Source organism: Lissotriton vulgaris, chromosome 1_1, assembly GCF_964263255.1.
Source record: "Lissotriton vulgaris chromosome 1_1, aLisVul1.2, whole genome shotgun sequence".
Classification (NCBI taxonomy): domain Eukaryota; kingdom Metazoa; phylum Chordata; class Amphibia; order Caudata; family Salamandridae; genus Lissotriton; species Lissotriton vulgaris.
The window spans coordinates 1,337,056,038-1,337,082,532 of record NC_141685.1 but is presented as its reverse complement, the minus strand read 5'-3'; the positions used below and the strand labels follow the sequence as shown (position 1 = coordinate 1,337,082,532).

At 45.1% G+C, this 26,495-nt stretch overlaps 1 protein-coding gene across 1 annotated transcript in view; it reads right to left on the bottom strand.

Annotated features, from left to right (window-relative positions):
- Positions 1 to 26,495, bottom strand: part of LOC147749126 (fidgetin-like) — a 167,429-nt gene that overhangs the window by 17,199 nt on the left and 123,735 nt on the right. The window contains exon 2 of the mRNA XM_086936532.1: positions 22,914 to 23,057. Within this exon, the coding sequence (XP_086792658.1) occupies positions 22,914 to 22,965 (52 nt within the window). The 5' untranslated portion in view covers positions 22,966 to 23,057. The remainder of the gene's footprint in view (positions 1 to 22,913; positions 23,058 to 26,495) is intronic.

The following is a 26,495-nucleotide window of genomic DNA, read 5'->3' as shown; positions in this document are numbered from 1 at the left end:
GCAGTTAATTCAGTCAGTAGCAGGCACGTGCTAAAAAGCAACACCCACACATTCAAATTACTACCTAACTCGCTGAGATGCCAATCCTTCAAACCTTGTTTAAGTCATGAGAGCCAAGTTACAGACAACTATTGCCTATGGCTCGCCCATCACCAGGGGAAAAGATGCTAAAGTATTGGATTGATTATTAATTAAGGCTTGTAAGCCGGTCTTTGGAATTCCAGGTCAATTGGCCAAGCCATATACTCTGTTTGGGGGTTGGTCTCCTAAGACAGTCCTTGGTGGGGCAAGGGTCATTTTTGAAATGCATACACTCTTGGTTTTTATCTGATCGTGGCTCCATAGCATACAACTACTGGCATGAAATAAATCACTCTGAATATGCTGGGGCTTGTTGATCTTAACATGTTTCCAGAGTTTTGACTTGTGGTCTTAGTTTCCAGAAATGAATAAATCTAGTTTTAAACAATTGGTAAATAAAAAGATTAAAAAAAGAATTATTTTATTGCCGATAAAGAGGGCTTAGTGGCAAAAAACATGACTGGTCAGTGATTAATTCTCATCAGACTCCGCAAATGCAGCCCTATTACTACTTATTTTCCGGCATGTATGAGGGATACATTTTGAACAGTACACTAAGCCCTCGTTTTATGTTTATATGGTGCTTTTATTTCATTAATTTGTCAATTAAGTTTTTAACAATTTCCGTAAAAATGGTTGTACCTGTAGCTTAGCTTTTTTTGTTCCTTATGTCCTTTTTCATAGGGTTGTTTCTAAGATTAGACATTAGTTGGTTACTTGTTTTCAGGCACTTGGCACGTTGAAGTTTCATGTGGTTTTTTGATTGGTGTTCAATTTTAATTCACTGACTTTCTTTTACTCAGAGTTTTTAAATTAATATTCGCATGTCTCTGTCACAAGTAATGTAATTTTAATGAATCTCCATGGTTATATGAATTTGCACGGGTATATTTCGAATGTGCATGAGTATTTAAAATGTTTTTGTATGTACTGTAAAATGCTGTTTTGTGATGATTTTTATTCATCAGACAAATTACTATTACGCCACCCACACATTTGAAAACTAGAATGCAGCAAATGTGGTTGCAGGATAGTGCAGAGTACGTGCAGGACGTGGCGAGGAATTCCAAGCATCATTTCATATCTCTGCGGACAATTTTCCACGCCAGATGATGCTATTTCGCAGAATCAACATTTGGTGGAACGCACCACACCCCCTGCCACTTTACGCCACAATCCACTGATGTGACTTTCTTTGGTTACAATTGCATAATGAATATAAATCACTTAGTATAGAAAAAGTTTCGTTTATGGATGTAATGTACAAATCTTAACTGCAATTGAAAATTTGACTACTACTGTATAAAATGAAGGTCGTGGACTTTCGAGCGGTAAGTAAGTTCAGTAAAGGTGTAGAAATGAGAGTTATCAGTAAGTGTCATTTGGGGCATTTTTGGAAAATGCAGAAAATTGGAAATAGTTCATTGGAATGTAAAACAAGCTAAAACGGAGATGAATAGGGCAGCATAGTGATTGGGGGATATGTCTTGATGCCTTCTACTGAGCTTGTGCAGGCTGACCAAGCTAGCTCTCAAGTTGCCCATGTTCACATGCGAGTAGCTCATACACCACAGGTTTACTTTCTAGGACATGCAGCCTTGATTTTGTAATGGGATGAAGAGGGTGACATGACCCAGAATCCAACTCAAAACATTTGAAAGAATGAGCTACTCAAACAAGGACCTGGGAAAGATGAGAATCTGCTCTGGGAGAATAAAATAAATTGGATTGTGGTAATTGCCCAAGCAGGGCCAGCGGTTGGCATGGGCAGTGTGGATAGCTGCCCAGGGCCCTGGTCTTAGCCTACCAACTTGGGGGCCCGCACCAGTGCGACACAGCCAGGCCACGGTGGCACGGGCACACTGGTTCTCTACTTTCCAATTGAAAGAAAGGTGTCTCGTTACAATTGGACACTTGGGGGTGAGTGTCGCTGCTATTGTGTGGCGAGGCCCCGTGGAGGGGGGCCCCTCTATGGTCACAGTTCAAGGAGGCACCATCTACAGGTTTGTCCTGAAATTAGACCATTCGACCTCTTGCCCGGATGCCCACACATAGACACCGTGGTATGCCATGTGCAGGTTTGCCCCTCCAGCCCCCCAGTATTAACCATTTCGGGTGGTCAGCAACTCTCACACATTCAGCCCTTTATGAGCGGTAAGTGGCTTGTAGGTGGATGAGAGGGAGGGGCTGCAAACCAGGAGGGGGCTGCACGAAGCAGCGTCAGTTGCAGGGGCATCTACTGAGATGCTAACAGTCCTCAATGGGTCACGCTGTAAGCAAATTAGAGGAGCTTCGCACATTCCCTTTCTGCTTGGGGACCCCCCAACATCCCAGAACTGTCCCTGCGCCTAAGCCGTAGCTATAGGGGTGCACACCGGTGTGAAGGCGGGTGATATACCCAAGTGTTGGCATTCTGTGTCCACGTGGCCCAGTTATTGGCTGCATGACGCGCACAAGGTAGGCGAGGAGTGACCGAACCATAACTTTATTTATTCTCCGCAAAGGGTTTTGTGAGGTAAAAATGTAGAGGCCTTACTCAAAGAAGAGAACTGGAGAAGCGGTGCACTGAGAATGGAGGTTGAGAGTGCTGGATTTGTCCACGGTTCCTTCCTTGCTGGAGAAGTGCTGCGCGTTCAGAGTATGTGGGGGGGGGGGGGGGGGGGGCGAGTGGCACTTTCACCCTGGTCTTTACCCGGTGTTGTTGTTGTGGTAGGTAGTAGGACTTTCCCCTTGGCCCGTGCTTTGCCTGGATCCGTGCATGTGATTCCAGCTTCTTTTAACATGCCCTACCTTTCTATAGCAAAAATAAATGTATGAATGAATTTGTGGTCTCAACATTCACACTACAATGCTAGAAAACCGGGGTGGATGTACACCTGCACTATGACGCTCCCCTAAACTGACTATAGCACATGCGGTTGAAGCTCGAGTCTGTGTATCAAGAGGTGATGATGCGTATCCTTCTAAAAATGACACCGAGGTAACCTCCCAGTTTCCCTCTTCATCCATTGCCTCTCTTCTCTTGACAAACATGTCTTTACTCCGTCCATACTTAACCCTTCCACCCACTCCATAAGAGCTCACTTCCTGTCCTTAATACAGTGTGCTTACCATCACCTGTTCTTAATTTGTTTGCTAGGACACTCGCCACTAAGCTACTGCAGCTTGCACTACCTGTTGCTACTTCCAGAGCTGCCAGTGACAGTACCAAGACAACTATGAATCATCACACTGCTACAAGTTTTACAATTCAGACTATAGCAATATAGAATATAGCTATTGGAATGTCTTGGGTGGCAGGTATTAGTAGTTTTTAATGTATATTGAATTAATAAACATCTGGTGTTGTCATCTTTAAATGACACAAACAGCGCTACCATGTGGCAGCTGTCATAAGTGCTGGTGTTGTCAATTAAGTTCCAGTGCCCCGCACCAGAAACCACAGGCTCAAATTAAGCACCGAGTCCATCGCAACATTGCTGCCCTGGTAGTGCATAGCACTTGACTGAACAATGCCACAGTCAATATGCAATGGCCTGCTTTATCTTCGATATGCAACTTGCATCATTCGACTTGCGTGCACACAAACGTGGTGATGTAAGTGAGCTCTAGTCAAATTACATGGAAGCCAATAGTGGGAGCGTCGCTGTGTCTTTCCTTTTTAAATCTTGCCTACATAGCGCGCATGCGCTGCTTAGGAGGACCTTTAGCCTTCGCTCTGGTCATTTTCAAGCACACACTCGTGCTTGTGGCGGCATCCACCATGCGGGAGCGAGCAGGGGCGCGCCACAAGCACAAGTGCAGTGCTTGAAAATGAGCAGACTGCCCTTCCAAGCGCGTGCACCACTCGGGGGTGCACCCCTCCACCTCTTCCGCTGAAGCCTGCACGCTTTTTTTTTTTTACTTTCAGCGCGAGTCGCGTGAGCTTGTTTCTTCTTAAAGCTTCTGACAGAGAAAACATATTCAATGCCAAAAAGTACAATGAGATACCCTGTTTCTGCTCTGCATTCCTTGCGAGAGCATGCACATTTAATTCTGGCCATATGCTTGATTTGGCTTCACAGCCCGTTGAATTGCCTTCCTAAACGTGTGTATGGCGCCCACCTATCAGGACAATGGCGCCGGAGCCTGGCGCCTGAAGCCTGCTTTGTTTTCATTCGCGCTGCTGGGCTTTCAGTTAATACTACTGGTTTTGAATTTGTAAAGGACAGAGACAGGTTGATGTGCTGCTAGAGCAAGTTAACGCATGCAGCAATTTTACCAATTCCTGATGTTGTGTTCTTTGCCAAAAATCTCTCCATAGCACTCGCTGACTAAAGATCTATTCCTCCTCAGCAGCATTATACTTTTTTTTTTAATACACTTTATTATTGACTGCAAAATTGACATGGTGAATCACAGAGTCATGAAAGCATTATACAGTCCTTTTCAGTTTTCCCCCTCCCTAATCTGCCGGACACATAGATCGTATCATTGTCTCATGTGCAATTCAGGGTATCTCTTGTCTGAAGCAAATCGGTACTTCGTGGACATGATTCAGCTTATAATTTGAGGAGCATTTTCGGTACAATTCAACTCTCAGTGCAATAACGTGCATTGTTTACAATTAAATAAGAACTTCTACAAACCCTTTTAATCAAGCCTACCCTAACCCGAGCCCCCCTCCCACTCCTGGTCTTCTCATTCCTGGCCTTTCACTACCCGTAGATAATCCCGAGCAGTTCTCAAACTATAGGGTGCATGGGATGGAGGGAAATTGCCTGTGTCAGCAGAAAGGGTCATTAACTCCAAAGTGCCTGGGGGCTCATGCACATTAAATGTAAATGTAAATGTAAATGTAGGTGTACTTATATAGCGCAACCTGTCACCCAAAGGGCATCCTGGCGCTTGCATAGGGAACCCGTCCTGGTATTCCCCTGTGAGAGGCCCCGGCAGGATGTCCACAGGGTGAAAGCCAGGCATCCCGCCGCGAGGGGCCGTAGTGGAGATTAAGCAAGCTATTGCCCAGAGTTGCAGAGTGAGACCCCGTGAGTCGAGTAGGCACCGGAGCGAGAATTATCGAGGCCGTGGAATTTTGAGCCCGAGACCCGCTGAGGCGGGGAATCGAACCCTGGTCCACGGTCGATCCCAGCTTCCGGGTCTGCCGCCTCTAACCACTGAGCCACACTTCTCCACATTACTGAGACCCAGCCGCCTGTGTTGGGACTAAGTTGAGTGTTTCTAGTTCAAACAACATGGCTTCCCATTCCAGTGCTATAGGGTGTTTTCGTAGCCCTCCCTTCCTCCCGACACCACTGCACTAAGTCTGCTTGCTACGCGGTCACTGCAGGGGATTTGGGAGACTTCCATCTCATGGTTATGACCCTTATGGCCGAAACGAGTGCCAGATCTAGGAATTTTAGCTTGACTTTAGCCTTCCTGAGCGGTGCCGCAGTCCTGCAAGACAGGGCAAAGCCTCTGTAGGGACCGGCAGTTGTGTCAGAGTCATGAGGGTTTGGCAGACCTCGGCCCAGTATCCCCGTAGTCGAGGGCAGGACCACATCATATGGATAAAATCCGCTTCATCCCCCCCACAGGGGGGGGCAACAATCAGGAGAGTCCGGGAACATACAATGTATTCTCTTGGGGGGTGAGATATGCCCTATGGAGCACCATCGTTTGAATAAATTTAAGTCTGACATTACGTGATACTCTTTTGGGGTGTTCTAATATGGTCTTCCATGCTCTGTCCGTGATTTCAGTGTCTGCATCATCTGCCCAGCGTGTTCTAAGGGTCAAAAGCGGGATCGCTGTGTGCGCCCGTATCCCTGTATATAACCAAGGCACCAGATGGCCCCCCGGTCCCATGTAATATAAAAGGTGTACTAGTTCGTGCTGTGTGGGTTTGGTTCATTGTGGTGCCCAAGTGGTCCTAATATAGTGTGTCACGTGGCATGTAACAAGTATAGGCGTGGTGGAGCTCCAGTGATCTGCACAAAGGTTTCGTGATCCAATAGGGTGTCATCCCCAAAAAAGGAATCACTTTCTCCACCCCACTATCTGTCCACCCTTGTAGTCTATTTCAAGTGAGTCTACCCTGCGGCGTGGGGATGCCTAATAAAGGAATGTTCGCCGCATAGGGTGGTAACGCCGACGTGTAGGAAAGGGCTTTCCTCCAACAAAGTAAAGCAGTTTTTAGCAAGGGGGGACAATCTTGAGGAATCCGGGTCTTGGGCAACAATAAAGAATGGAGTTCTCCCCGATCAAGTCTCTCCGGCGTGAAGCCGATCTCATGCAGATTCCTACCCGCAGTCCAAAGGAAGGCCATTGGAGCTGACTAGCATAGTAGTATCCCCGAAAATCGGGGGCCCCTAGCCCGCCTGCCATCGGCCCCAGCTGGAGTTTCCGAAGACTGATCCGTCTCCGGCCGGCCCCCCAAATAAGAGTGATCAAGATGGTATTCAGTGTACTAAAAATAGATTGAGGGAGATTCACTGGTAGATTCTCAAAATAATACAGGAGGCGAGGGAGCATAACCATTTTTGAAATAGCAATTCTTCCCATCACTGATAAAGGCAAGGAGGTCCAGAACCCTACACTACTCCGGAGCCTCGTTATTGCACTTTGGATGTTACCATCAATCTGATCTTCTGGCGTCCTATACACCTGTATACCCAGGTACTTAAAGGTAGTAGGGGCAACCGGCATAGAATATGTACCAAACCGAATATGAGTTAAGTGTGGTGCCTCTCGGAAGAAAAAACTGATCGACTTTATAGGGTTTATCGCTAGTCCTGATAATTGCTTGAACGTGTCAATTATGGCAGGTATCGGGTTGTGATCTGCTGTAAGATCGCAGAGATATAAGAGAATGTCATCCGCGTATATAGATGTAACATGTTGTGTTCCGTCAATAGGGATGCTCAGGCGATCAGCTGTTCTCCGGTGGGATAAGGCCAAGGGTTCAAGGGCAAGCACAAACAACAATGGAGGCAAGGGGCAGCCCTGTCTTGTACCTCTGTGTACCATGTAATGGTCTGAGATATATCGACCGGTGCGAGCCCTGGCCGTAGGTGATGTATACAATAGGCGGACCCACTTCAGAAAGTTATCCGGAAACCCAAATCGTTTCAAAGACTCAAACATAAATTCCCAGGATAGAGCGCCAAATGCTTGTTTAAGGTCAAGCGCTATACACCCGCGCAGGGAGCTCGCGTAAAGTAGTTGTCATTATCGAGTGTAATCTACGAGTGTTCAGAGATGTGCTGCGATTTGGAAGGAATCCACACTGATCCTGGTGAATAAGTGTGGGGAGGTGTGATTGCATACGGTTTGCAAGGTCCTTACTTAGAATCTTGTATTCTGTGGAGAGCAAGGAGAGAGGTCTATAGTTGGTCATTTCTAGCAAGTCTCGTCCCGGCTTAGGTATGGACGTAACTAATGCTTGCATGGTGGATTCAGGTAGGTGGCCAGTGCTAAATGCCACCCTGTAGACTGTTTCCAGCACCGGCACTAGGAGTTCCGAGTAGGTTAGGTAAAACTCCACAGGGAGACCATCCATGCCAGGTGTCTTATTGCGGTTCAGGCTTTTAATCGCTGCGCGGATCTCGTGTTGGGTAATGGGGCCATCAATATCTTTCTTTGTATCTTCCGACAGCGCCGGGAAGGGGAGGTGCCGTAGGAACTCATTGATCCTTGCACCATCTATTGGTACAGAGGGGGTATAGAGCGTCTGGAGATAGTTGTGAAATGCGGTATTTATTTCAGCTTGTATATGGACTATGATGCCCATCTGGTTACGGATGCTGGTTATGTTCGATGGATCAGGTTGATCCTTCACCAGTCGGGCAAGCAGTGTGCCGGATCTGTCAGCTTCGGTGTGTTTCCGTTGAAGGTATTCCCTATAATCTATTGCCCTGAGCGTCTCCAACGTTTCAGCGTGGTCATTGTGTGTGGTCTGCAGCTCCCCTTTCCTCTCAGGGTCGAGGGCTGCCATCTTCTCCAGTGTCTGCAGTCTGTCCTCCACATCGCAAAGTGTCTGGTGTATCTCCTGTCTAGCCCCTACTAGTTGCCCTATTGTCGCTCCCCTGACCACTACCTTTAGGGCGTCCCACTCTATCAGATTCGAGTAGGCAGTATTCCAGTTCTCTCTCAGGTAATTAGATTTAGTGGTAGATAATGATGAACGAAAGGGAGTGTCCTCTAGGATTCGTGGATTCAATCTCCAGGTGGGCACCGGGGTCGGTACCCTACGCCAGAGAAGTGTGAGCGTCAGGGGTCTATGGTCAGAAAAGGTCTTAGCTAGGTACTCTGAACCGCCTAAGGCCGTGATGATAGCTCTAGAGCACAGGAAGTGGTCAATCCTAGTGTGGAGGTTGTGTATTGGGGAATAATAAGAGTATTCCTTATGTGTGTGGTGGAAACCCCGCCAGGCATCAGATAATGTCCAGCCATCTACCCGGGAGGTGAATTACTTGGTCAGTCTATTCGTTACAGAGGCCTGAAGTGGGGGATGCGAACTATCTAATCTTATGTCTAGTATCGCATTCCAGTCCCCTTCGAGTACCCAAGGGATCCCATCCCATTCCGCCAAAACCGTACCCAGCCTGTATAGGAATTTATCTTGTTCAAAGTTTGGAGCATAAATGCTCCCTAGGACCAGCAAGGAACCATCCAGAGTGCCCTTCACTAAGATATATCTCCCCTGATCGTCGACCCGACGTTCAAGTTCAACAAACCGGATCCCATGTCGTACCCAGATAGTTGCCCCTCTAGCAAAGGCTGAATAATTTGTAGAATAAATGGGTCCCCTCCATTTTTTCCGCATCTTCGGACTTTCAGAATCTGTGAGGTGGGATTCCTGGAGGAAAGCAATGTGTGTTTGGTGTCTAAGGAGGAACGCATGAATACGGTGGCGTTTCTGAATTGATCCTAGTCTCGGCACATTCCACGCAAGTAAATTATAGGACCCTTTAGTTTCAGCCGACCTAGCCATATTCCCAGTGATAAGGTGTCGTGTAAGCTCGACCAGGAGTCCCCGTTTCCCATAACTATAATTAAACCCGGCACAGCGCTGGAACTGCACTATGTTCAGAGTCTGAATGTAGGGTGCTGTCATCGGAGTCGGTTGTGATTTTGTGCGAATCTTCCCAAAAGGCACCTGCCATCGCCAACGCTTCTTCCTGGTCTCTCCTCTGTTGTTCCCCCGAGGGGCCGGCTCCACTGCCGCCCCGGCTGGATCTTGGTGAGTGGCAATCGGCCCGTTCCGGGACACCTCCGAAGCCCTGCATAGATCCCTCCAGAGCACTGATCTGGCTTGATCCTATGCACATCACTGCTCAGCAGCATTATATTTAATGTAAATATTTTTCCACTATGTTATTGACATTTCAGAATACAGTTGCACTTGGAAGAGCGTGACATCCGAATGTAGCACGAAGCACTACGGTGCAGGCCTACACTCTCCGGCAACGCCTACCTTTTAGACATTTTATGTGAGCTTGCGTGAATTTCTTGTGATTACATCAATTTTAGGCTCCTAAATTTAGAAGCGATAGCATAATGTATTTTCAAGTATGGGATTCATTGACAGGTCTAGATAAAGATGAGGTTTACTGTTCAACACTTTGTCTACACCTTGAAGTGCCAGCTTCTATCTACTAATGCCGGCCTTTTTTTTCTAGATCTTTCTTTGCTGCTTCCTTTTTCCACCTATTTTAACTCTACGCTCAGCTATTGGCACATAACCTCCACATCAGCCCCTATTTTGGATTTTCCTACCACGTACACATAGGTTGCACCCCAAAATACTTCTTTCCCAACTTTCGCATGCTTTCTAAGATGGAGGTCTAATAGTCTCCCTTCTCCAGGACTAGTTCTGCTACCTACTCTACCTGGTTCCTGCGCGGCACACTCAGTTTTGCTACATCTACTGTACATCTACATATTCTAAATCCCTCCATGTGGCTGGAATCTTTTATCACCACTCACAATACTGCAACAAGATATCAAATCCTAAATATAGCCATGATCCAACCTTGTATTACCTCTTTAAGGCAAAGCAATGATTAGCTCATGGGTTATTAACAAATGTATAACTACAAAGGTTTTAGTGGACCTTTCTCATCATGCCTTGAGCTCCCTCAAGAAAGTCTTTACATTTGTCAAGAGGATAGTATTCAAACTCCCCAGAAACACCCTCACTTCGCACTATTGACATCAATCTTGCTGGATTTATGCTCAAAACAGGGCCTTTGGACAGCTCTTAATGCTAGCTTTCAAAGCTAATCTTGGGTCAGCTCCAAATTACCACTTTAATGCCCTATTCCGAAATATTGCCTCATGCAACTTAAGATCATTCAGTCAACACCTCCTTGTCTCACTAAAACCACCCGGCACACTGTCCATATTCTGATCCTTTTGCCTAGAATGCTGTCCTACTAAACATCACAGCCAGTCCAACACTAAGAGATTTTTTAACAACAGAAAACAACCATCTGTTGAAAACCAAAGTGGTTAAATGTTAACTTGAGGTGACCAAATATTGTAAATATGTATATTTTTGTAAATACTTCAATCTAAGAGTGAACTGGCCTCTATGCTGCTCTGATATACATCCTGTAGGCAGTGCAATATTCAGTTGTTTATTGACCTTGCTGCTCTTGCATTTCATTCAATGGCATAGGTAGCTCTTGTCAGTTATTAACATGTTGGTCAGTTGTAACTCCTCTCAATCGGGTTACTGTCTGATTTACTAACCAAATTGAGGACAGGAGAACCCAGAGACAATAACAAGAATTGCCATAGCCAATAGGTCTTGCCTTTGGGATCTTCTAAGTGTTTAGCCATGCAACAGTTGATGTTGTTGCACCAAGGATATTGTGCTGCATAACTAAATACTTATAAGGTCCCACAGGCAAGCCCTATTGGTTATGCCGATGCTTGTTTGTTTATTTGCCAATGCTGCCCAGCACCAGCAAAAATCATTTTGCATTTCCCCTTGATACTGCACAGCATCAGCAAAAGGCATTTGCACAGCCAATAGTCCCACAATGCTCAACCTATTGGCTTTACCAATGCTAGTTTATTACATTTTTTTGCAAACAATAGCACGTCGCCTTTCCATCATTTAAAGACACTGTGACACCTTAAGGCCCATTCCATGTGATTTCAAAAAGAAATGAATAAAAGAAAGAACATAATGCAGACTTGTCTAGATGCCTATTGACTTTGCAATGCCTATTTTTTTTTTGTTGCTCTGTGTATGTTTTGTATCCTGCTGAGTGAGTTACATGACTCCACCATTCATTAGCATATTCTGTGAGGAGCGATGATGGGGATTTGGTGATTTCGCTTTCCACATCAGGCGGCAACTACCACAAACTATGACAAGCAAATATTACACTCCAAAGAAACAGAAGCCATGAGGCTACAATGAGTTTAGTGAACACAGGAAGGTTTACAGACTCCAGTGTCCTGAAGCCTTTTGCATCCAATATCATCTTGGTGGGCCTTGGCTTAGGAGACACAGACCTCGTAAACTACAACTCCGTTTTCCACTCATTTATCAAACTCTACTACCAGACTGATCCCATCTGAAAGTAAGTATAGACTAAAATTACTTGGGCAGCACCCACAGCGTGATCAGCGGATTCAAGCTACTCCCACTTTTTAAGGAGAGAGAATGTGGCCTACCAGCTGGGGCGGTCAACCTCGAAGCTGAGGAACCGGGTTCGAGTCTGGGCAGCGACACTCAACATCCTGTGATTCTGGGCAAATCCCTTAATTTCCCCGTGCCTAACAAAAAACAAGCAATTGCAGTGCAATTGGTCTCACATGTGCGAGAGTTTGAGCTATTGGAACTGTAAATGACAACAGCTTAAAGTCTGGCAAATGCGTGACCTATTGCATTTCAAATACCTTTTTTGTAAAAGTGCCCCATGCCGCATTTTCACGTTAATGGCCGCCGCGCCCCTTTCTTCAGATGAGCTGAGTTTGAAGAAAGGTGCCTGGACGCCATTAATGAGAAAGCACGGCATGGGGTGCTTTTACAAATAAAAAACATTTGTTTGTTAAGTTGACAAACAAATTTGTTTTTAGAAAACGCGCCCCATGCTGTGGTTTTACTTTAATAGCGGCCGCACACCTTTATTTAGATGCAGCTCATCTAAAGAAAGGGGCATGGCCTCCATTAACGTGAAAGCAAGGCATGGGGAGCTTGTAAATAAAAAAGTGAATAAATAGGAAAAAAACATGCGCCCGCGTATGGTGAGACAAATCAAAGGTGTGTGTGGGGTATTTGTGTGTGGGGTATTTGTAAAGCGCACTGTTACTCTAACCGAGTGTCCTGGCGCTGCAGACCGCTGGGGAACCCTTCCTGGTTTTCCCTGTGAGATAGTCCCTTACTGGGTATCTCCAGGGTGAAACCAGGCATCCCTGGCGTCTGTGGGGGGCCGTTGTAGAGATGAGGCAAGCTTAATGCCCAGAGTTACCGAGTGTGTTCCCAGGTTAGAGTAGGCACTGAGGCGAGAATTATCGAGTCCGTTGACCCCTGGTCCACGACCCTGCCACAACGGGAATTGAACCCTGGTCCCAGGCCGTTCTCTGCTTACAGGTCTACCGCCTCTAACCAGTGAGCCACACCTCTCCAAGGTGCGGCTGCCAAAGTAGTGTGCTGTGCTATTAAAAAAAAAAAAGCTTTAGGACAGAGTGCTTGTCTTGCCTCCACCAGCAGGTAGGTGAAAAATATTTAACGAAATTGTGCTCGAGGCTGTAATTAAAGCCTACCGAGTACCAATACATGTACGAGTGCCAGTCCTTATGGGAGGTTACAAGGTGAGACATGGCGGTACTAAGAAAGGACTACTAAGCCTATTGACCAATGAAAAGCCACAGTTTACAAAGCACAATGACACAAATCAAAGAAAAATATGGGCAGAAAGTGGACGGTGCTTTAAGTCCATACCTAAATACAGCATGCCTCACAGAGCAGCCAATGCGCTGTCCAGGCTCGACCTAATGAATGTGTCCATCTGAAACTCAACTGGTGCTCATGTAAAGAGCTGTACTGATCTGTAATATGACTTTAGGCCTTTAACACAGCTTCCCAAAGGGACTGAATGTTATGATCAGAGGCAGTCAGTTCGCCTTTCTTTTTTTGTTTTTGTTTTATATAGTGCTTTACGTCTAGTTTGCGCTATATAAAACTCCCCACCACAAAAAAGATACGGGCACTGTCTGTCTCGGACTATAACATTCAGTCCCTTTGGGAAGCTGTGCTTCAGGTCTGAAGTCAGGTTTCTAAGATAACCACCGACGAGGTAAATAAGTGACATTTGGCTACAATGATGTCATTTGCTTTACTTGTCTATACTAAATATCTCCATAAAATACTTTTATGTACCGGGAATGATGAGGTAAGTTGCCCCAAAGTTGTACAGCCTTGTTTAAAGTCGTTAACATGCTAAAGAATGAAAAAACATTGATAATACATGGAAACAGGGAAGACTGCCTCTGGCTTTTGCACATTCCTTTTCATGGTGCATCATCAAGTGCGGTTCAAGCCTCAGGTAACGCTGATTGACAGCTCACGTGAGACCTTGACGGGAGTGTCTTTTTTATGGCCAAGATGGAAGGACCTAGGAATGTTTAGGTTTCAGTGATGTAAGTGAGAACATGGAGAGAGAGGACCCAAGCAATAAACAAAAGTTAAACACTGCAAACTTGGCCACAATCAATCCTGTTTGCAGGATGCTAAGGGGATCCCACGTGTTTCCCCCTCGTGCAGAAGATAACACCATAGCTTCACTTGGAGAGAAAGATGGCGCTTCACTGGGACAGGAACATGGCAGCCACACGACACGATGACAGAAAAGCAAAGCACTGAAGCAGGAAGAGGGCAAACAGACTCGAGTACATGACAAGGACGGGGAAGGGCCACATAAAGCAATGCATCGAGAGTGAGGGCAGGACAGCAAGAGTTCAAAAATACAAGGAAACCAATTCGGGGAATTTAGAGCAGGGCAGACAATGGATAGGACTACAAGGACAACAGACCACCGAGATAAAGACGGGACGAAAAGACAAATAAAGCAACGCATTGGGATAACAGCCTGCCGGGAATACAAGAAAGGAAATGTACCGCGATAAGAGCAGGACAATGACGAGACAAGGAGAAGAGTAAAACAATATGCTGGGATGAGGAGTCGCCTTACTCCAGACAAATCAGCAAAACACGGGGAGAGGGATACCACAACCGCACGACTACAAGAAAAGCAACGGGGCAGGCCATCCTAGGTAAAGAACAGACACACAGAAGCAGGGCCGCCCACGAGCCACGACTGAACGTAAAGCAACGCAACTGAGCACGTGGAATAAGAATCAGGTACTGCATGTCGCGAGGCCAACCACAGGCGAAGCCTAAAGCAACACCCTGAGAAAACACCTGAGCGTGGATGTGTACTGCATGCCCTGCTCTCGCGAGATGACCATCTCTGCCTTCGGCTCTGGGCGCTATTTTGCTACATTCAGAACTCACCAGAGCAGCTGGTTATTTGATGTTCCCCATGACCATTTATGGGCACCGATTAATAGTTAGCTTTACTTTGGGTCTTCATATCAGTTGACTGAAATTATGTGATTTATACAGCCCTACTTGTTTAGAAATGTATTCAGGCCTACTTGTTAAGATTGTAAGGAAATATACAGCTGGTGACCTTGCTGGTAAGGGCGCTCTCTGTATCACCAGGGATTAGTACTATGTGAAATATTTAGTGGTGCTGCTAGGCGAGAAGGAGGGTGGTTACCAGACTACCCTCAAAAGCCACATCTAGTGCGTAGAAAACTGCTACAATGGGGGATCTCCCCTGCGCTCCAAAATATCTACATTAAGTAAACCAAGTATAGGTTCAAATTAACAAATGAAGTATCAAACGTGAAATTCCAAACAATCACAATTGTATCTCAATGTCGTTATGACCATAATTAGCTGGTCAAGAGCGAGCAGTAGTCATTCCTCCAATCCTGGTCTGACACTTCAACAGATCCAGTATCAAAATATAAAGTTAATGTCCACAATTGTATGTTTGGTCGTGATGTTCTTCTTTATTCTTAAATTATGTTGATTGGTGTATCAAAATCCAATACAGTCAGTACAGCCAACATGTGTTTCGTCTGGCCCGGTACAACGGCCAATGACTTCATCAGGGCTGTATTATGGAAATCAAATAAATATATATATCTGGTTAATCTCTAGATCCATAGGTAATTGTGACATCGTTAACCCCTTGGACGCTCATGACGAGCTCAGCTCGTCATGATGTACACCTCCATACACTCATGACGAGCTGAGCTCGTCATGAACAATGGTAAATGTGGGATCCCAGCACCGGGGGGGAAAACCCTTAGCAGCCATGGAGTTAATGGGTCTTCCTCACTCTTTGTTAGTGACAATAAAAGTTTGGTGTCTTGTACCTCTTGAATTGAGAGATTACTAAAATCAGGTTTATTCACAGTACTTGGTAATTTAGGATGATTTGTGAAATGTTTCTTTATTTTCAACATCCTTGCAAATTTATACAGGTCAATTTTTGCTAGATTCCAGTCAATTTTGTTAGAAGGACAAAAATTATGGTCATAATGACATTGTGATACAATTGTGATTGATTGGAATTTCACGTTTGATACTTCATTTGTTAATTTGAACCTATACTTGGTTTACTTAATTTAGATATTTGGGAGCGCGGGTGAGATCCCCCATTGTAGCTTGTTAAGATTGTACATGCTTTTGCGCTTTTACAAAATGATCCTAGTTAATATTTTACAACTATACTGTCAAGCTAGGACACCAAATTAGCATCTTGTGGATGTATCTGTCCCATGCCGAGGGCTCCTGGGATTCTATTGTCATGGAATTTTCTATTACATGCAAACTTGTGTCCTTTTTTGCCGCCCTTGGAAATTTACATAACTTCTTCTTGGCACGCAGGCAGCAATGGCAGCCAAGCTTGATATTTGATTTTAAGTTTTCTTATAACCGCAGAGTATCATGGAGGTCTCTAGACTGGGTACTTACATAGCGGTTAGCAAATAACTCCCATTTCGTATGGCCAATACAGACTTGTCCTGCATAATTAGTTCTTTAACTCTTGCCTCTGTATATAACTTTTAGGATATCATTTCTTTGGGTCCTAATCTGAATAAAGGGTTTTTACCTAATGGTGCAACGCTCACATGTCTGGTGAGGTAAGATCTTTGCATAGCATATATTAATTGCCTATGTCCAGTACTGTTAGGTACACCACAAAACACAATTTTTCTTTTTATTACTTAGGGTGTATCCCATGTATCTGTCCTGATGAAGACCAGCCACATTTAAGGACCAAACGGGGGGAAATGTTGATGCCTACATGATCAAATGCTTGATTGAGCGAGATTAGAAATGGGCATAACTTTGAGTTAACTGTTTGCCACTGGAAATTTAGTTTCGAATATTTATCAGTAAGCTCTTGTGTGTGTTTGTCATTCAATATTTGTTTGAATTATAGCACATCATGTTCACGAACACTGCACCATCAGAGCTCACCTCTAGGAACACTCTTATGTGATTCATTGACATGTTCTGTTTACGCATAAAAATGTATTCTCTACTTGAAAATTGGTGTGCTCTTTTCCTTTTCCCGTTATTTGGGCACACATAGAATTATCCTTAGCCTCTTATCCAGTAATAATTCACTTTACAGAAGTAGTTCTCAACAGAATCATCACATGATATATACGCAACTTAAGCCCGGAATCTGAGGGTTGCCGGGTCTACCCCGTGTATGGATAATTGCATGACTTAAATAAAGCAACGAAGCTGAGCACATGGAAAAAGAATTAGAGATTGTATTGCATGTTATCACAGGAGACGGCTACGAAAGAAGCAACACATTGACAAAACATCTGAGTGTGGACGTGTAATGAATGTGCGTGCTCTCATGGGAACACCAAATTTAGCTAAGGCTCTGGGCCCTTTTGTGCTACTTTCAGAAGTTACTAAAGCAGCTGGTTATTTGGTTTTCCACTTGACCAACCAAATGTGCACCTACATGGTTAACTCTTTTGCAGTTCACATTCGGTTGTTTTCATGTTACTTTGCTTTTCTCTTATATTGTCAGTATGACTTTATTCTACTGTGTATATATATATGCTTTCCTTTACTTATTACATGCTATGAATTTTCACCGTCTCAGGCAGCCGAGAGCATGATGTTCTCTTCTTCACAAAGCCTCTACTAATAGGCATCCAAGCACTTCCGGGTCAGAGGCGGGCAATGCTTAATTTGAGCCAGTGGTTTCCAGTGCTCAGCACTGACACTGAATTGTCAACCCTGGGACTTGTAATAGTTTGCCACATGGTGGCGCTGTCTGTCTAATTTAAAGATGACACAACAACAGTTGTTTATTAAATCAATATACATTATAAATGACTATTGGCTGAATTGTCCCACTTGAAGGAGTGGGATGGTTAGTAGTTGTGTTGGTACTGCCATTGGCTGGGCGGGAAGGTTCAATGGGAGTTGCAAGCTGCAGTTGCCTCCAGATCCCTGGCACTTACTTTTTACCAATTAAGCACTGGAATCGGGGCTGCCAGTTCAATAACACACTTGTTGTTGAGGTTTACACTAAACACAGTCTTTCAGCCCAAGAGTAGATGCTGTGTACACGTAATGGAAGGGGTGAATCTGTTTTAGTCCAATCAGCCTCAGCTGGACAACTAGAAATACATCCTCTAACCAGAGGGGCTTGCTATACAGGAAAGCAACGCCCAGCTTCATGACTGTAGCACTTAAAGATATGTATCACTCCGCGAAGGGATGAAGGAGCTGGAAGGCTTGGGTTGAAGGGAGGCGTGGCTCACAAATAATGAGGACTGTGGCTTTATTGACTGCTCTCTCTCTATATTGATTTTTGTTCGGACTTGTGATTGTGTGAACCTCATATTAGGTATTTCATATTTGTAGGGGAAAATAAGGTGGCGGGGGGTGGACGGGGAATCCAAAATGTTTTTCCATCCAGAAACTAACATACTATAACTGACCCCTCATTTCCAAACGAAGTTCACTGAAATGATTCAAGGGCCAATAAGGGTATGGAAGAAAAAGGCATGATAAGCCCCATAAGAAATAAGTGGTGCCTCCCTTCAGTAGACCCCAATGTAACACAACATGCTCCAGAACCCCCTATGTAGGCGCCAACATAGCATCCCTTGGGGTTTAGCCATGACATCAAACAAAGGAAAATAGCTAGATCCGGGTGAATTTTCTGTTACGCCAGCGTAATCACTTGCAAAACTTCATGTAATCACTCGCATAATTTCACATTACGCTTTTTAAGTGAAATTCCTTAAATTACTCCACGTAGCGTGGGAGCACGAAAACAACATGAACGACAACAACTCTAGTAACTCTTGTTCGTGGCACAGACCTTTTTGTAACTTTTTTTTCAGCACAAAATGTTTTCTTGGGTTCAGCTTTGATTTCATACTAAAATAAAGCACTGAATGTCGGCTTTAAATTTCTCATAATTTTTGTGGGATTTCTCACAATTGCGCAAAAGCGAATGATGTGGAATTTACACAGCAGTAGAGAAGACCTACAGCTGTACACGACACTACGCACCGGTTAGAGAAACCCTACTCCCGATGAAACAGAATATACACTACCTAGATCGCTGCAAGGCTGTGGGTAAATATTGTATTCTTGTTGAACAAATGACTGAAATTTGGAATGCACTTAAAAATGGCCTGTTGCTTCTATGGCAGTTCATTGTAGGCTGCATGCCTCCATGCTGCAGAGACACTGTGACCTAAAGGAACACAACATGTCCAGTATTGCCACCGTCTGAACGAGTGGAAAACTCGAGCGAGCTTTGCAACAAATTCGCGGACACCTGGACATTTTTAGGGATACAAAGGATACAAATGTTGTGCAAATTCCAAATTTCTGTGCCTGACCTGACGAGCACCCACGTGAAATGATGGGTGCTCTCTCCAAATCCTATTGAAATAATGACCCATATATGGACACACCTTTGGGTTCAACAGCATAACATTTTACACTGTCTAGCAAAAGGTAAATCTTTCTTCGAATTTACCCTCTATGTATGTATGTGTGTGTGTGTGTATATATATATATATATATATATATATATATATATATATATATATATACACATATTGACTGCTTGCCCCAAAATGTAGTGTCCTTTTAATGTTCACATCTTTAAAGAATACGCCCCTCTAAGATTGGTTGAGGCGTTCTTGCAGGTAGGGCGGCTATTTCGAAAACCCGGCATTCCGTGTTCACTTTGAAGCAGTCCGTCACGTAAGTACTCCCCAAGTGGGCGGGGACTGCTTCATCCTCTCCCTTCCTGCGATGTATGGTGGAGCAGGCAAAACAGCAGTCCTGAACCCTCACCTCTCCGCAGAATCAGCGCTGCATCCCGGAATCCCCACTACAGTGAGTGTAATCTTCCCGTGAAGTCACGGTCCAATTCAGGCATGGGTGCAGTTCTTAGTCCCGCGGCAGTCCGGCCTTACCCCAGTCCATGAGGAAAACCAATTTTCTTTGCCACTGAAAAGCCGGACAGCTTGTGGGGTGGGTGCTCATGTGTGCTGTGGCCGCACACTATTATCACAAACCAAATTCCCTTCAGCCGAAAGGAAAAGACCCCACACGGGTATCAGGAGCACTGCACTTGCTTTAATTTTGATTTAAACACCACAGGCATGACACGTTTCGTCAAGAACGACTTTTTCAAATGCCCCAAAATGTAGTGTCCTTTCAATGTTCACATCTTTCAATATATATATATAAATTTTTTTTATATATATATATATATATATATATATATATATATATATATATATATATATATATATATATATATATATATATATATATAGCTGCACGTTTCTGTGTCCCAATGAAGGTTTCAGAAAAAGATAGGCTGGCACGCTGGTATTCAGTTAACAAATTTATTTACACCAAACCCCCCCTCACCCCTTACAGACGCGTTTCGCCTTTGCAGGCTTCGTCAGTGTAACGTTAGTGCATGAATAAAGTCGCCATTTAAAGCCATTGGCCAGCTATACATTTCATGAACATGAAAGAAAGACATATTTTGTATAAAAGTTTGGCGGCCATCTTATAATGTGCAAATTGCATTAGAATCACAGGCTATGAGATGGTGACTGACGTGAAAGTGCATTGTGCTCATTAAAACCATATAACGTTGTTATACACATAAATATCTTCAAAAATTCATTAAACACAGTAAGGATAATTTGATCAACAATTGAGATATTTACAACAATTTTTTTCTCTCAATATGTATGGTGTTAGTTAAAAGAAATAAAAAAAAAAAAATATATATATATATATATACACATACATATACACGTTCTATTCTTTATAGAGATGCATGAAACACCTAGCAGTAAAAGGGTCTATCACTAAATTCTGCATTCTCAAAGACAGCAGAGATGTAAATACATTTGTCAAAAAGGTATCATTGTACTCCGGTTAGTATTTTACATGACAAAAAGGTTCAGGGTGCCTCAAGCACTTATTTGTGTATTCGTGCCTCTGGCCCGAAAAAAAGAGCCAACAGTCTTAAGTGTAAAATGTAGTAGACCCGATTCTTCTATCCACAACTTAATCCCTTCGCTGCGGCGGCAATTCCGCCGCAGCGCTAAGGGGGAGGGGGGAGGGGGGGGGGGGGGGCGTGGCGAGCGGCGCTTGCATGCTTGTGACGGAGCCGCTCCGTCACGAGCCGCGGTTGCGCTGTGCTCATGACGGAGTGTTTCCGTCATGGCCCGCTCAATAGAACGCGCCGCGCAGGCGCGAAATCAGCGCCGCGCAGGCGCGGCGGCAGGGCCATGACGGAACCGCTCCGTCATGAGCACAGCGCAACCGCGGCTCATGACAGAGCGGCTCCGTCATGAGCATGGAACCGGTTAATGTCTATCCTCACAATTCACAATACATGTGTTAAGTGATCGCAAGATCTGACCATCCTCTACCTCAACTCAGACCTGTCGTCACATGTGAGTAAGGGGTTTGGCTAGCTCATGAACACCCTTACACCCACACATCAGTGCACCAAGGGGATGGTTCCACCAGGTCACAAAACAAATTACTGATAAAAGCTACCAGGCCACTAAGAGAACCAACGCATCATGGACACAGTATCAAAGCTACAAAGCACATTGTTGAGGGTTGTTCCATGTCAAAAATGCAGGAGTAGTAAAAAAAAGGGGGACAGATTGGTGCGCTTACAGCACCGAAACTCATAATTCAAATATATGTGCTAACCGGTACCACTGTACATATAGGGCTCAAACGGCCCACTAGGAATGGAGGCATTTGACAGAAAGTAGATGCTTAGAGTTAACTGTTTAACCAGCTGCACTATTAAGTCAAACTCAGCTTTCTTCTCCAACCCTATAGATATATTTTTTTAGATTACTTCCAAATTAACCCTCTGTGTACTCACGAGTCCACGCTCTCAATCGAGCCTTCAAGAGCTTTGCTTCACGGCAAACAACTGAACGAACAACTATTCTTAAATAGCTCACACAACTCTCTAGAAGTTTCTAGGCACTCCACCACCCCACCCCCCAATGTTTAACATATATCAAGACATTTCTCAAGACCACAACTTAGTCAGTTGAGCGAAACAACAAATGAAGTGAACTTGCACAATACACTGGTAGGCAAACTCAGCATTTCAGTCTTTACCATGCGATGAAAGGAGTACTGATTGGTTAATGTGGTCTATTTACATTATTAATATTATAGAGAAGCGTTTTTTCCAGCCTCCCTTATTTGCTAATGCCTTTCAACTCTTATTTCAAGTATTCATCAACTGGAATCTCTGTCTTCTGAAGACTGAACTTTTAGTGGAGACTTCTCCTGATACCACTGGACACAAATTAAAGCAGAGAATGATAGCCCAGTACACCCAGACATCAGGGTTTAGGAGGTTAAACTGTTGGATTAGCATCTCACCCGACCCAGTCAGCCACTAGAGTCTGTACTTTTCAGTTACGTGTAGAAAACAGTCAAACCAGCCAGTGGGCAGAGAATCTTTATCCATTGAGTGATTTATCCTGTTGGATTATGGGAACTTTCCCTTAACAAGTCTTCCTAACTATGCTCCATTTACAACTGATGTCATTCACAATGTGTCGCATGTGGTTATGTTGGGAACCAAAAGAGAATCCAGCGACACCTGGCGAGAGATGATCATGGTGGTGCCTGCTAGGTACTAGTCCAGGATGCAGCATCATCATCATCATGTTTCTCCCGCTCCAGATGCTCCAGATGCCTTCCAATGGAGGTGTGTGTTCTATTCATACCCCCATTGTAGTACACTAAAATACGTTCCCCATCACACTGCGGCCTACCGCAGGGTGCTGAATGCCAGACATTCTGGTGCACACTATGTCACCCAACTCTCTCCTCCTCCCAGACACTCTACATGGCTATAAACAGAGGCCATTTTATAAAGCTTCCTTTGTGCTCCACCTCTATACATTAAGTGCTCATCTCTGGTTTACCGCACATAGGTGAATGCTACACAACAATGTATCCAAATAGCTCCCATTGAAGTCGCTGTTCAGCGCTACCGATGCCGACACCTGTCGTACTCCTGGCCTTGCTGCATCCTACCTGTGTACCTGATGGCAGCGCTTGACAGACACCAGGCTTCAATGACACCTCCCCCATCAGACATTCTACATGACACCCAATGCATGCGTTAGCAGACTCAAGCGCCATTGTCGCACATGCACGGTCAGCTCTGGCTTACCTCGGCACCTTACGTAGCGTTCACTCTGAGATGCCAGTGTGACACCTGCCATTATAATGGCATGCCGCCATCCAATCGAAGAGCGACCGCCAAGCCTTCTTTACCGGGATAGCTTTTCTTGTCGAACTACGGCCACCAGATGCGCTGCAAACCAACCACGAGGACAAATTAAAATCCCAACAGTCCACTTCCTAAACTCTTACCTCTTTTAACCTCATGTGTGCATTTTCATTGTATTTTTAATTTTTTTTTATAACGCAGCACTTTTTTTGGTCAGCTGTGTATTTCAGCTTTAACATAAACCCGCCCCCCTCCAAGTTAACAGGACATTCCAATACTACAAATAAATACATTTATACATTTTCCGATTTCATCGACACTCATGATTGAGAATATTTCGCCTGGGGGAGGGGACATGATCCGAACCACACAAGTAAGTAATCATAGCAGGGCCCAGGAATGCTAATAACACATCAATGTCTGTGGCCTAACTAACTTTAATTGCGCCATCCCTCCCCTCGTCTGCCCTGTCTTCTGAACTAATGAAGACAGACAGGCCAGAGAGCCTCGCTGAGGGGCAAAATGAATTCCCAAATTTCATCGCGGCCCGGGAAAGGCGAGGGGGAGGGGCATCGCTCAGTTGATCATATTACAGAGGTGCACAGACACACACACACCACGATATGTATTGTACCATGCCGAACAATCCCCTCCGGTCAAACTCCCAAGACACGGACAAGCCTCGGCAACATCTGCCTCCCCCCCCCACTGCTGCCCACAGGCCTTTTGTTGCTGCCTTCTTTCTACCCCCCCACCCCCCACACACACTGGTTATTCACAAAGACCCAAGGGGAATGTGCGGTGTGCTTTTTTTTGTTTTTTTAAGGAGGGATCTTACTATTCACTCCCAGCAGATATTCTAAGCCACTTTGTGGCTACAGCACAATCAGATTAGCCATTGCTTTAATTGACTTACACACCCCTGGCCACTACGCTCAGGGTTTCAGGCCTACGAAGGGGATTTAAACGGCGGCTCTGCGCAGGCGCTACCCGGCATGCCCCTGGCCTGCCTATATTGATGTGCCGCGGACCCCTAAACGGCCAGATAATGGCAGCAAAGTGATCCTTTCCGAAAGGGGCTTTCATTTTAATTTCTTTGGGGGCGCTTGTAGTCGCTGTGGTGCACTGAGGGTAAACGCTTGACAAAAGGTGACTCCCACATTGAATTGAAAAAAAATCCCCTGAAATTAAATCAGTTTTCATGGCCTCGGGCTAAGCCTGTTTGAGAATAAACCTTTGCTCTTCCGAACAGCGTGAATGGCGGAACAGCAAACAAAAGGATAAATGGACACTGCTGGTGGACGCACAACATGGGACGAGAGAACTGAAGGGACTGAGGATAATATTGTATTCAGAAAACACATAACAGCACACACATGCATGCACACACGGGGTACGTACACACACGTACACACAGAGACCCCCACCCACACCACCTACTGGGGCCTCCAATACAAAGCAGAATTTTTCAAAAGGCGGACCTTGTTTTTTCTAAAGGAGGTTGGGCAGAGGAAGGTTACAGGGGTTCTTTGTGCCGTGAACAATGGAGTGTAACACAGCAAAAAACACAGAAAGCCGATGCACATGGCAGAAGGCTGCTTCCGCAGACTGGTCGGCCTGCTCAGGCTGCTGTATTGAAGCTGGGGCAGAGTCAGGATACCATGATGGTTTGAAGCTCCCGTGAGATGGTGGAGGCCTGCAAACACCGAACTTTAAAGTGTATTCCCAAGCAGCCCAGCTCCAGTACGGTGTCCCTTGGTTTAAGGATGAGGACACAGATCCGGCGGGTCCAATACTGAAGCCAGTATCAAGGCCAGTGAGGGTGCGAGGGCTCCCTCTGACCTCCCGCAAGGAAACCACTGCAAATCCGAATGACCCATGCCGGATGGGACAAAGTGTCCAGGGAGGAAGGGCGCAGATTTATGGATATGCAACAACTGCAAATCCGAATGACCCATGCCGGATGGGACAAAGTGTCCAGGGAGGAAGGGCGCGGATTTATGGATATGCAACAACTGCAAATCCGAATGACCCATGCCGGATGGGACAAAGTGTCCAGGGAGGAAGGGAGCGGATTTATGGATATGCAACAACTGGACCCCTGCCGTACGGGGACAGGCCCAGTGATACAGGCTTTTCTGAGACACAGGGATGGGGGAGATATCCACAATACAAGGAAGATTTCTATGAGGATGGTAGATTGGTTGGGTATGCATTGCAACCTGCTGTGCTAGATGGGGCGATGCCGGCAGTTGCTTTCCCGCATATGCTGGGCTTGCGACGGTGATCTGGAAGGGCTGGTTGGCCTTTGCTGCAGCCCGACGTGCACGTACTGAATCAGACGCTACCAGACATGTATGTATGGGAGCAGTAGATTGATTTTATGTCCTACTGGGCCCACACCCTGCTTGCGTATGGCCACGTTGAAGTCCCCCTGGGAGAGAGGCATGCGGGAGGAATTGGGGAGCAAGAGTGGAGGAGTGTCCTTATCAACTGCAGGAAAGCCACCCGCAATGCTAGGTTGAAATGAATTCACTTTAAATGTACATAGGGGCTATGTGACATCGCAGTGGCCACACAGATTGGATCTGTCCAAATCGGAACACTGCCCCAAATGTAGGATAGCAGTCGGCGCTTATTCGCACATGTGGTGGACTTGCCAGGGGGTGCGGCAGTATTGGGAAGAGGTGATCACTACCAGGATTTTGTTGCAACCGACAAAACAGTTATGTCTATTGGGTTGTGTACCCCGATCTAAGCACACACAAGTAATGAGTAAGGTGGTGAAACTGGGATTGGCCGCAGCCAAAAATGTATTGCATTGAAGTGGATCAGCAGCCATTTCCCAACTAATGGTTGGTGGACCAGAGAATTTACCCAATAGGTACAATCAGAATGTGGAGTGCGCCACAGACTGATATACACAGGGGTGGCCAGGGGGTGCTCATGGACGGAACAGGATAGAAATACAACTGCAACAGGCAGAAGGCGAAGCAGCCCAAGGAGACAATCTGCAAAATGATGCTTAGAGGCTGAGTGAAAGTGGGATGGGGATTCTGATGAGTACTGAACTGAGGTGATGATATTTGTGCTAATATACAGTGGTGTCGCGCCAAACCACGGACTTATTATATGTGTATAACAAGCATTTGCAATGCAATAGGTCTCACATTTATGATAGTATGAGCTACTGGTATTGTATATGATAATGCCTTTTATCTATGTGTTGTTTTTAAAACAGATAAATAAAAGGCATTGCCATTTACAATGCCAATAGCTAAAAACTCTCACAAATGCGAGACCCACTGCAAATGCGTTTGGCGCCCGTGCTATAAAGATTTTAAAAAAGCATTAGGAGAGAGCGTGTCCTGCCTGCAACACTAGGCAGGACAAAGCTATATAAGAAAATAGTACTCTGAAGCTGTAATCAAAGCGTACTGAATAACAACACATAGGGGGTGTCCTCATGGGAGGTTAGAAAATGAGACAAGGCGCTACTAAGGAGGGACTACTAAGCCTATT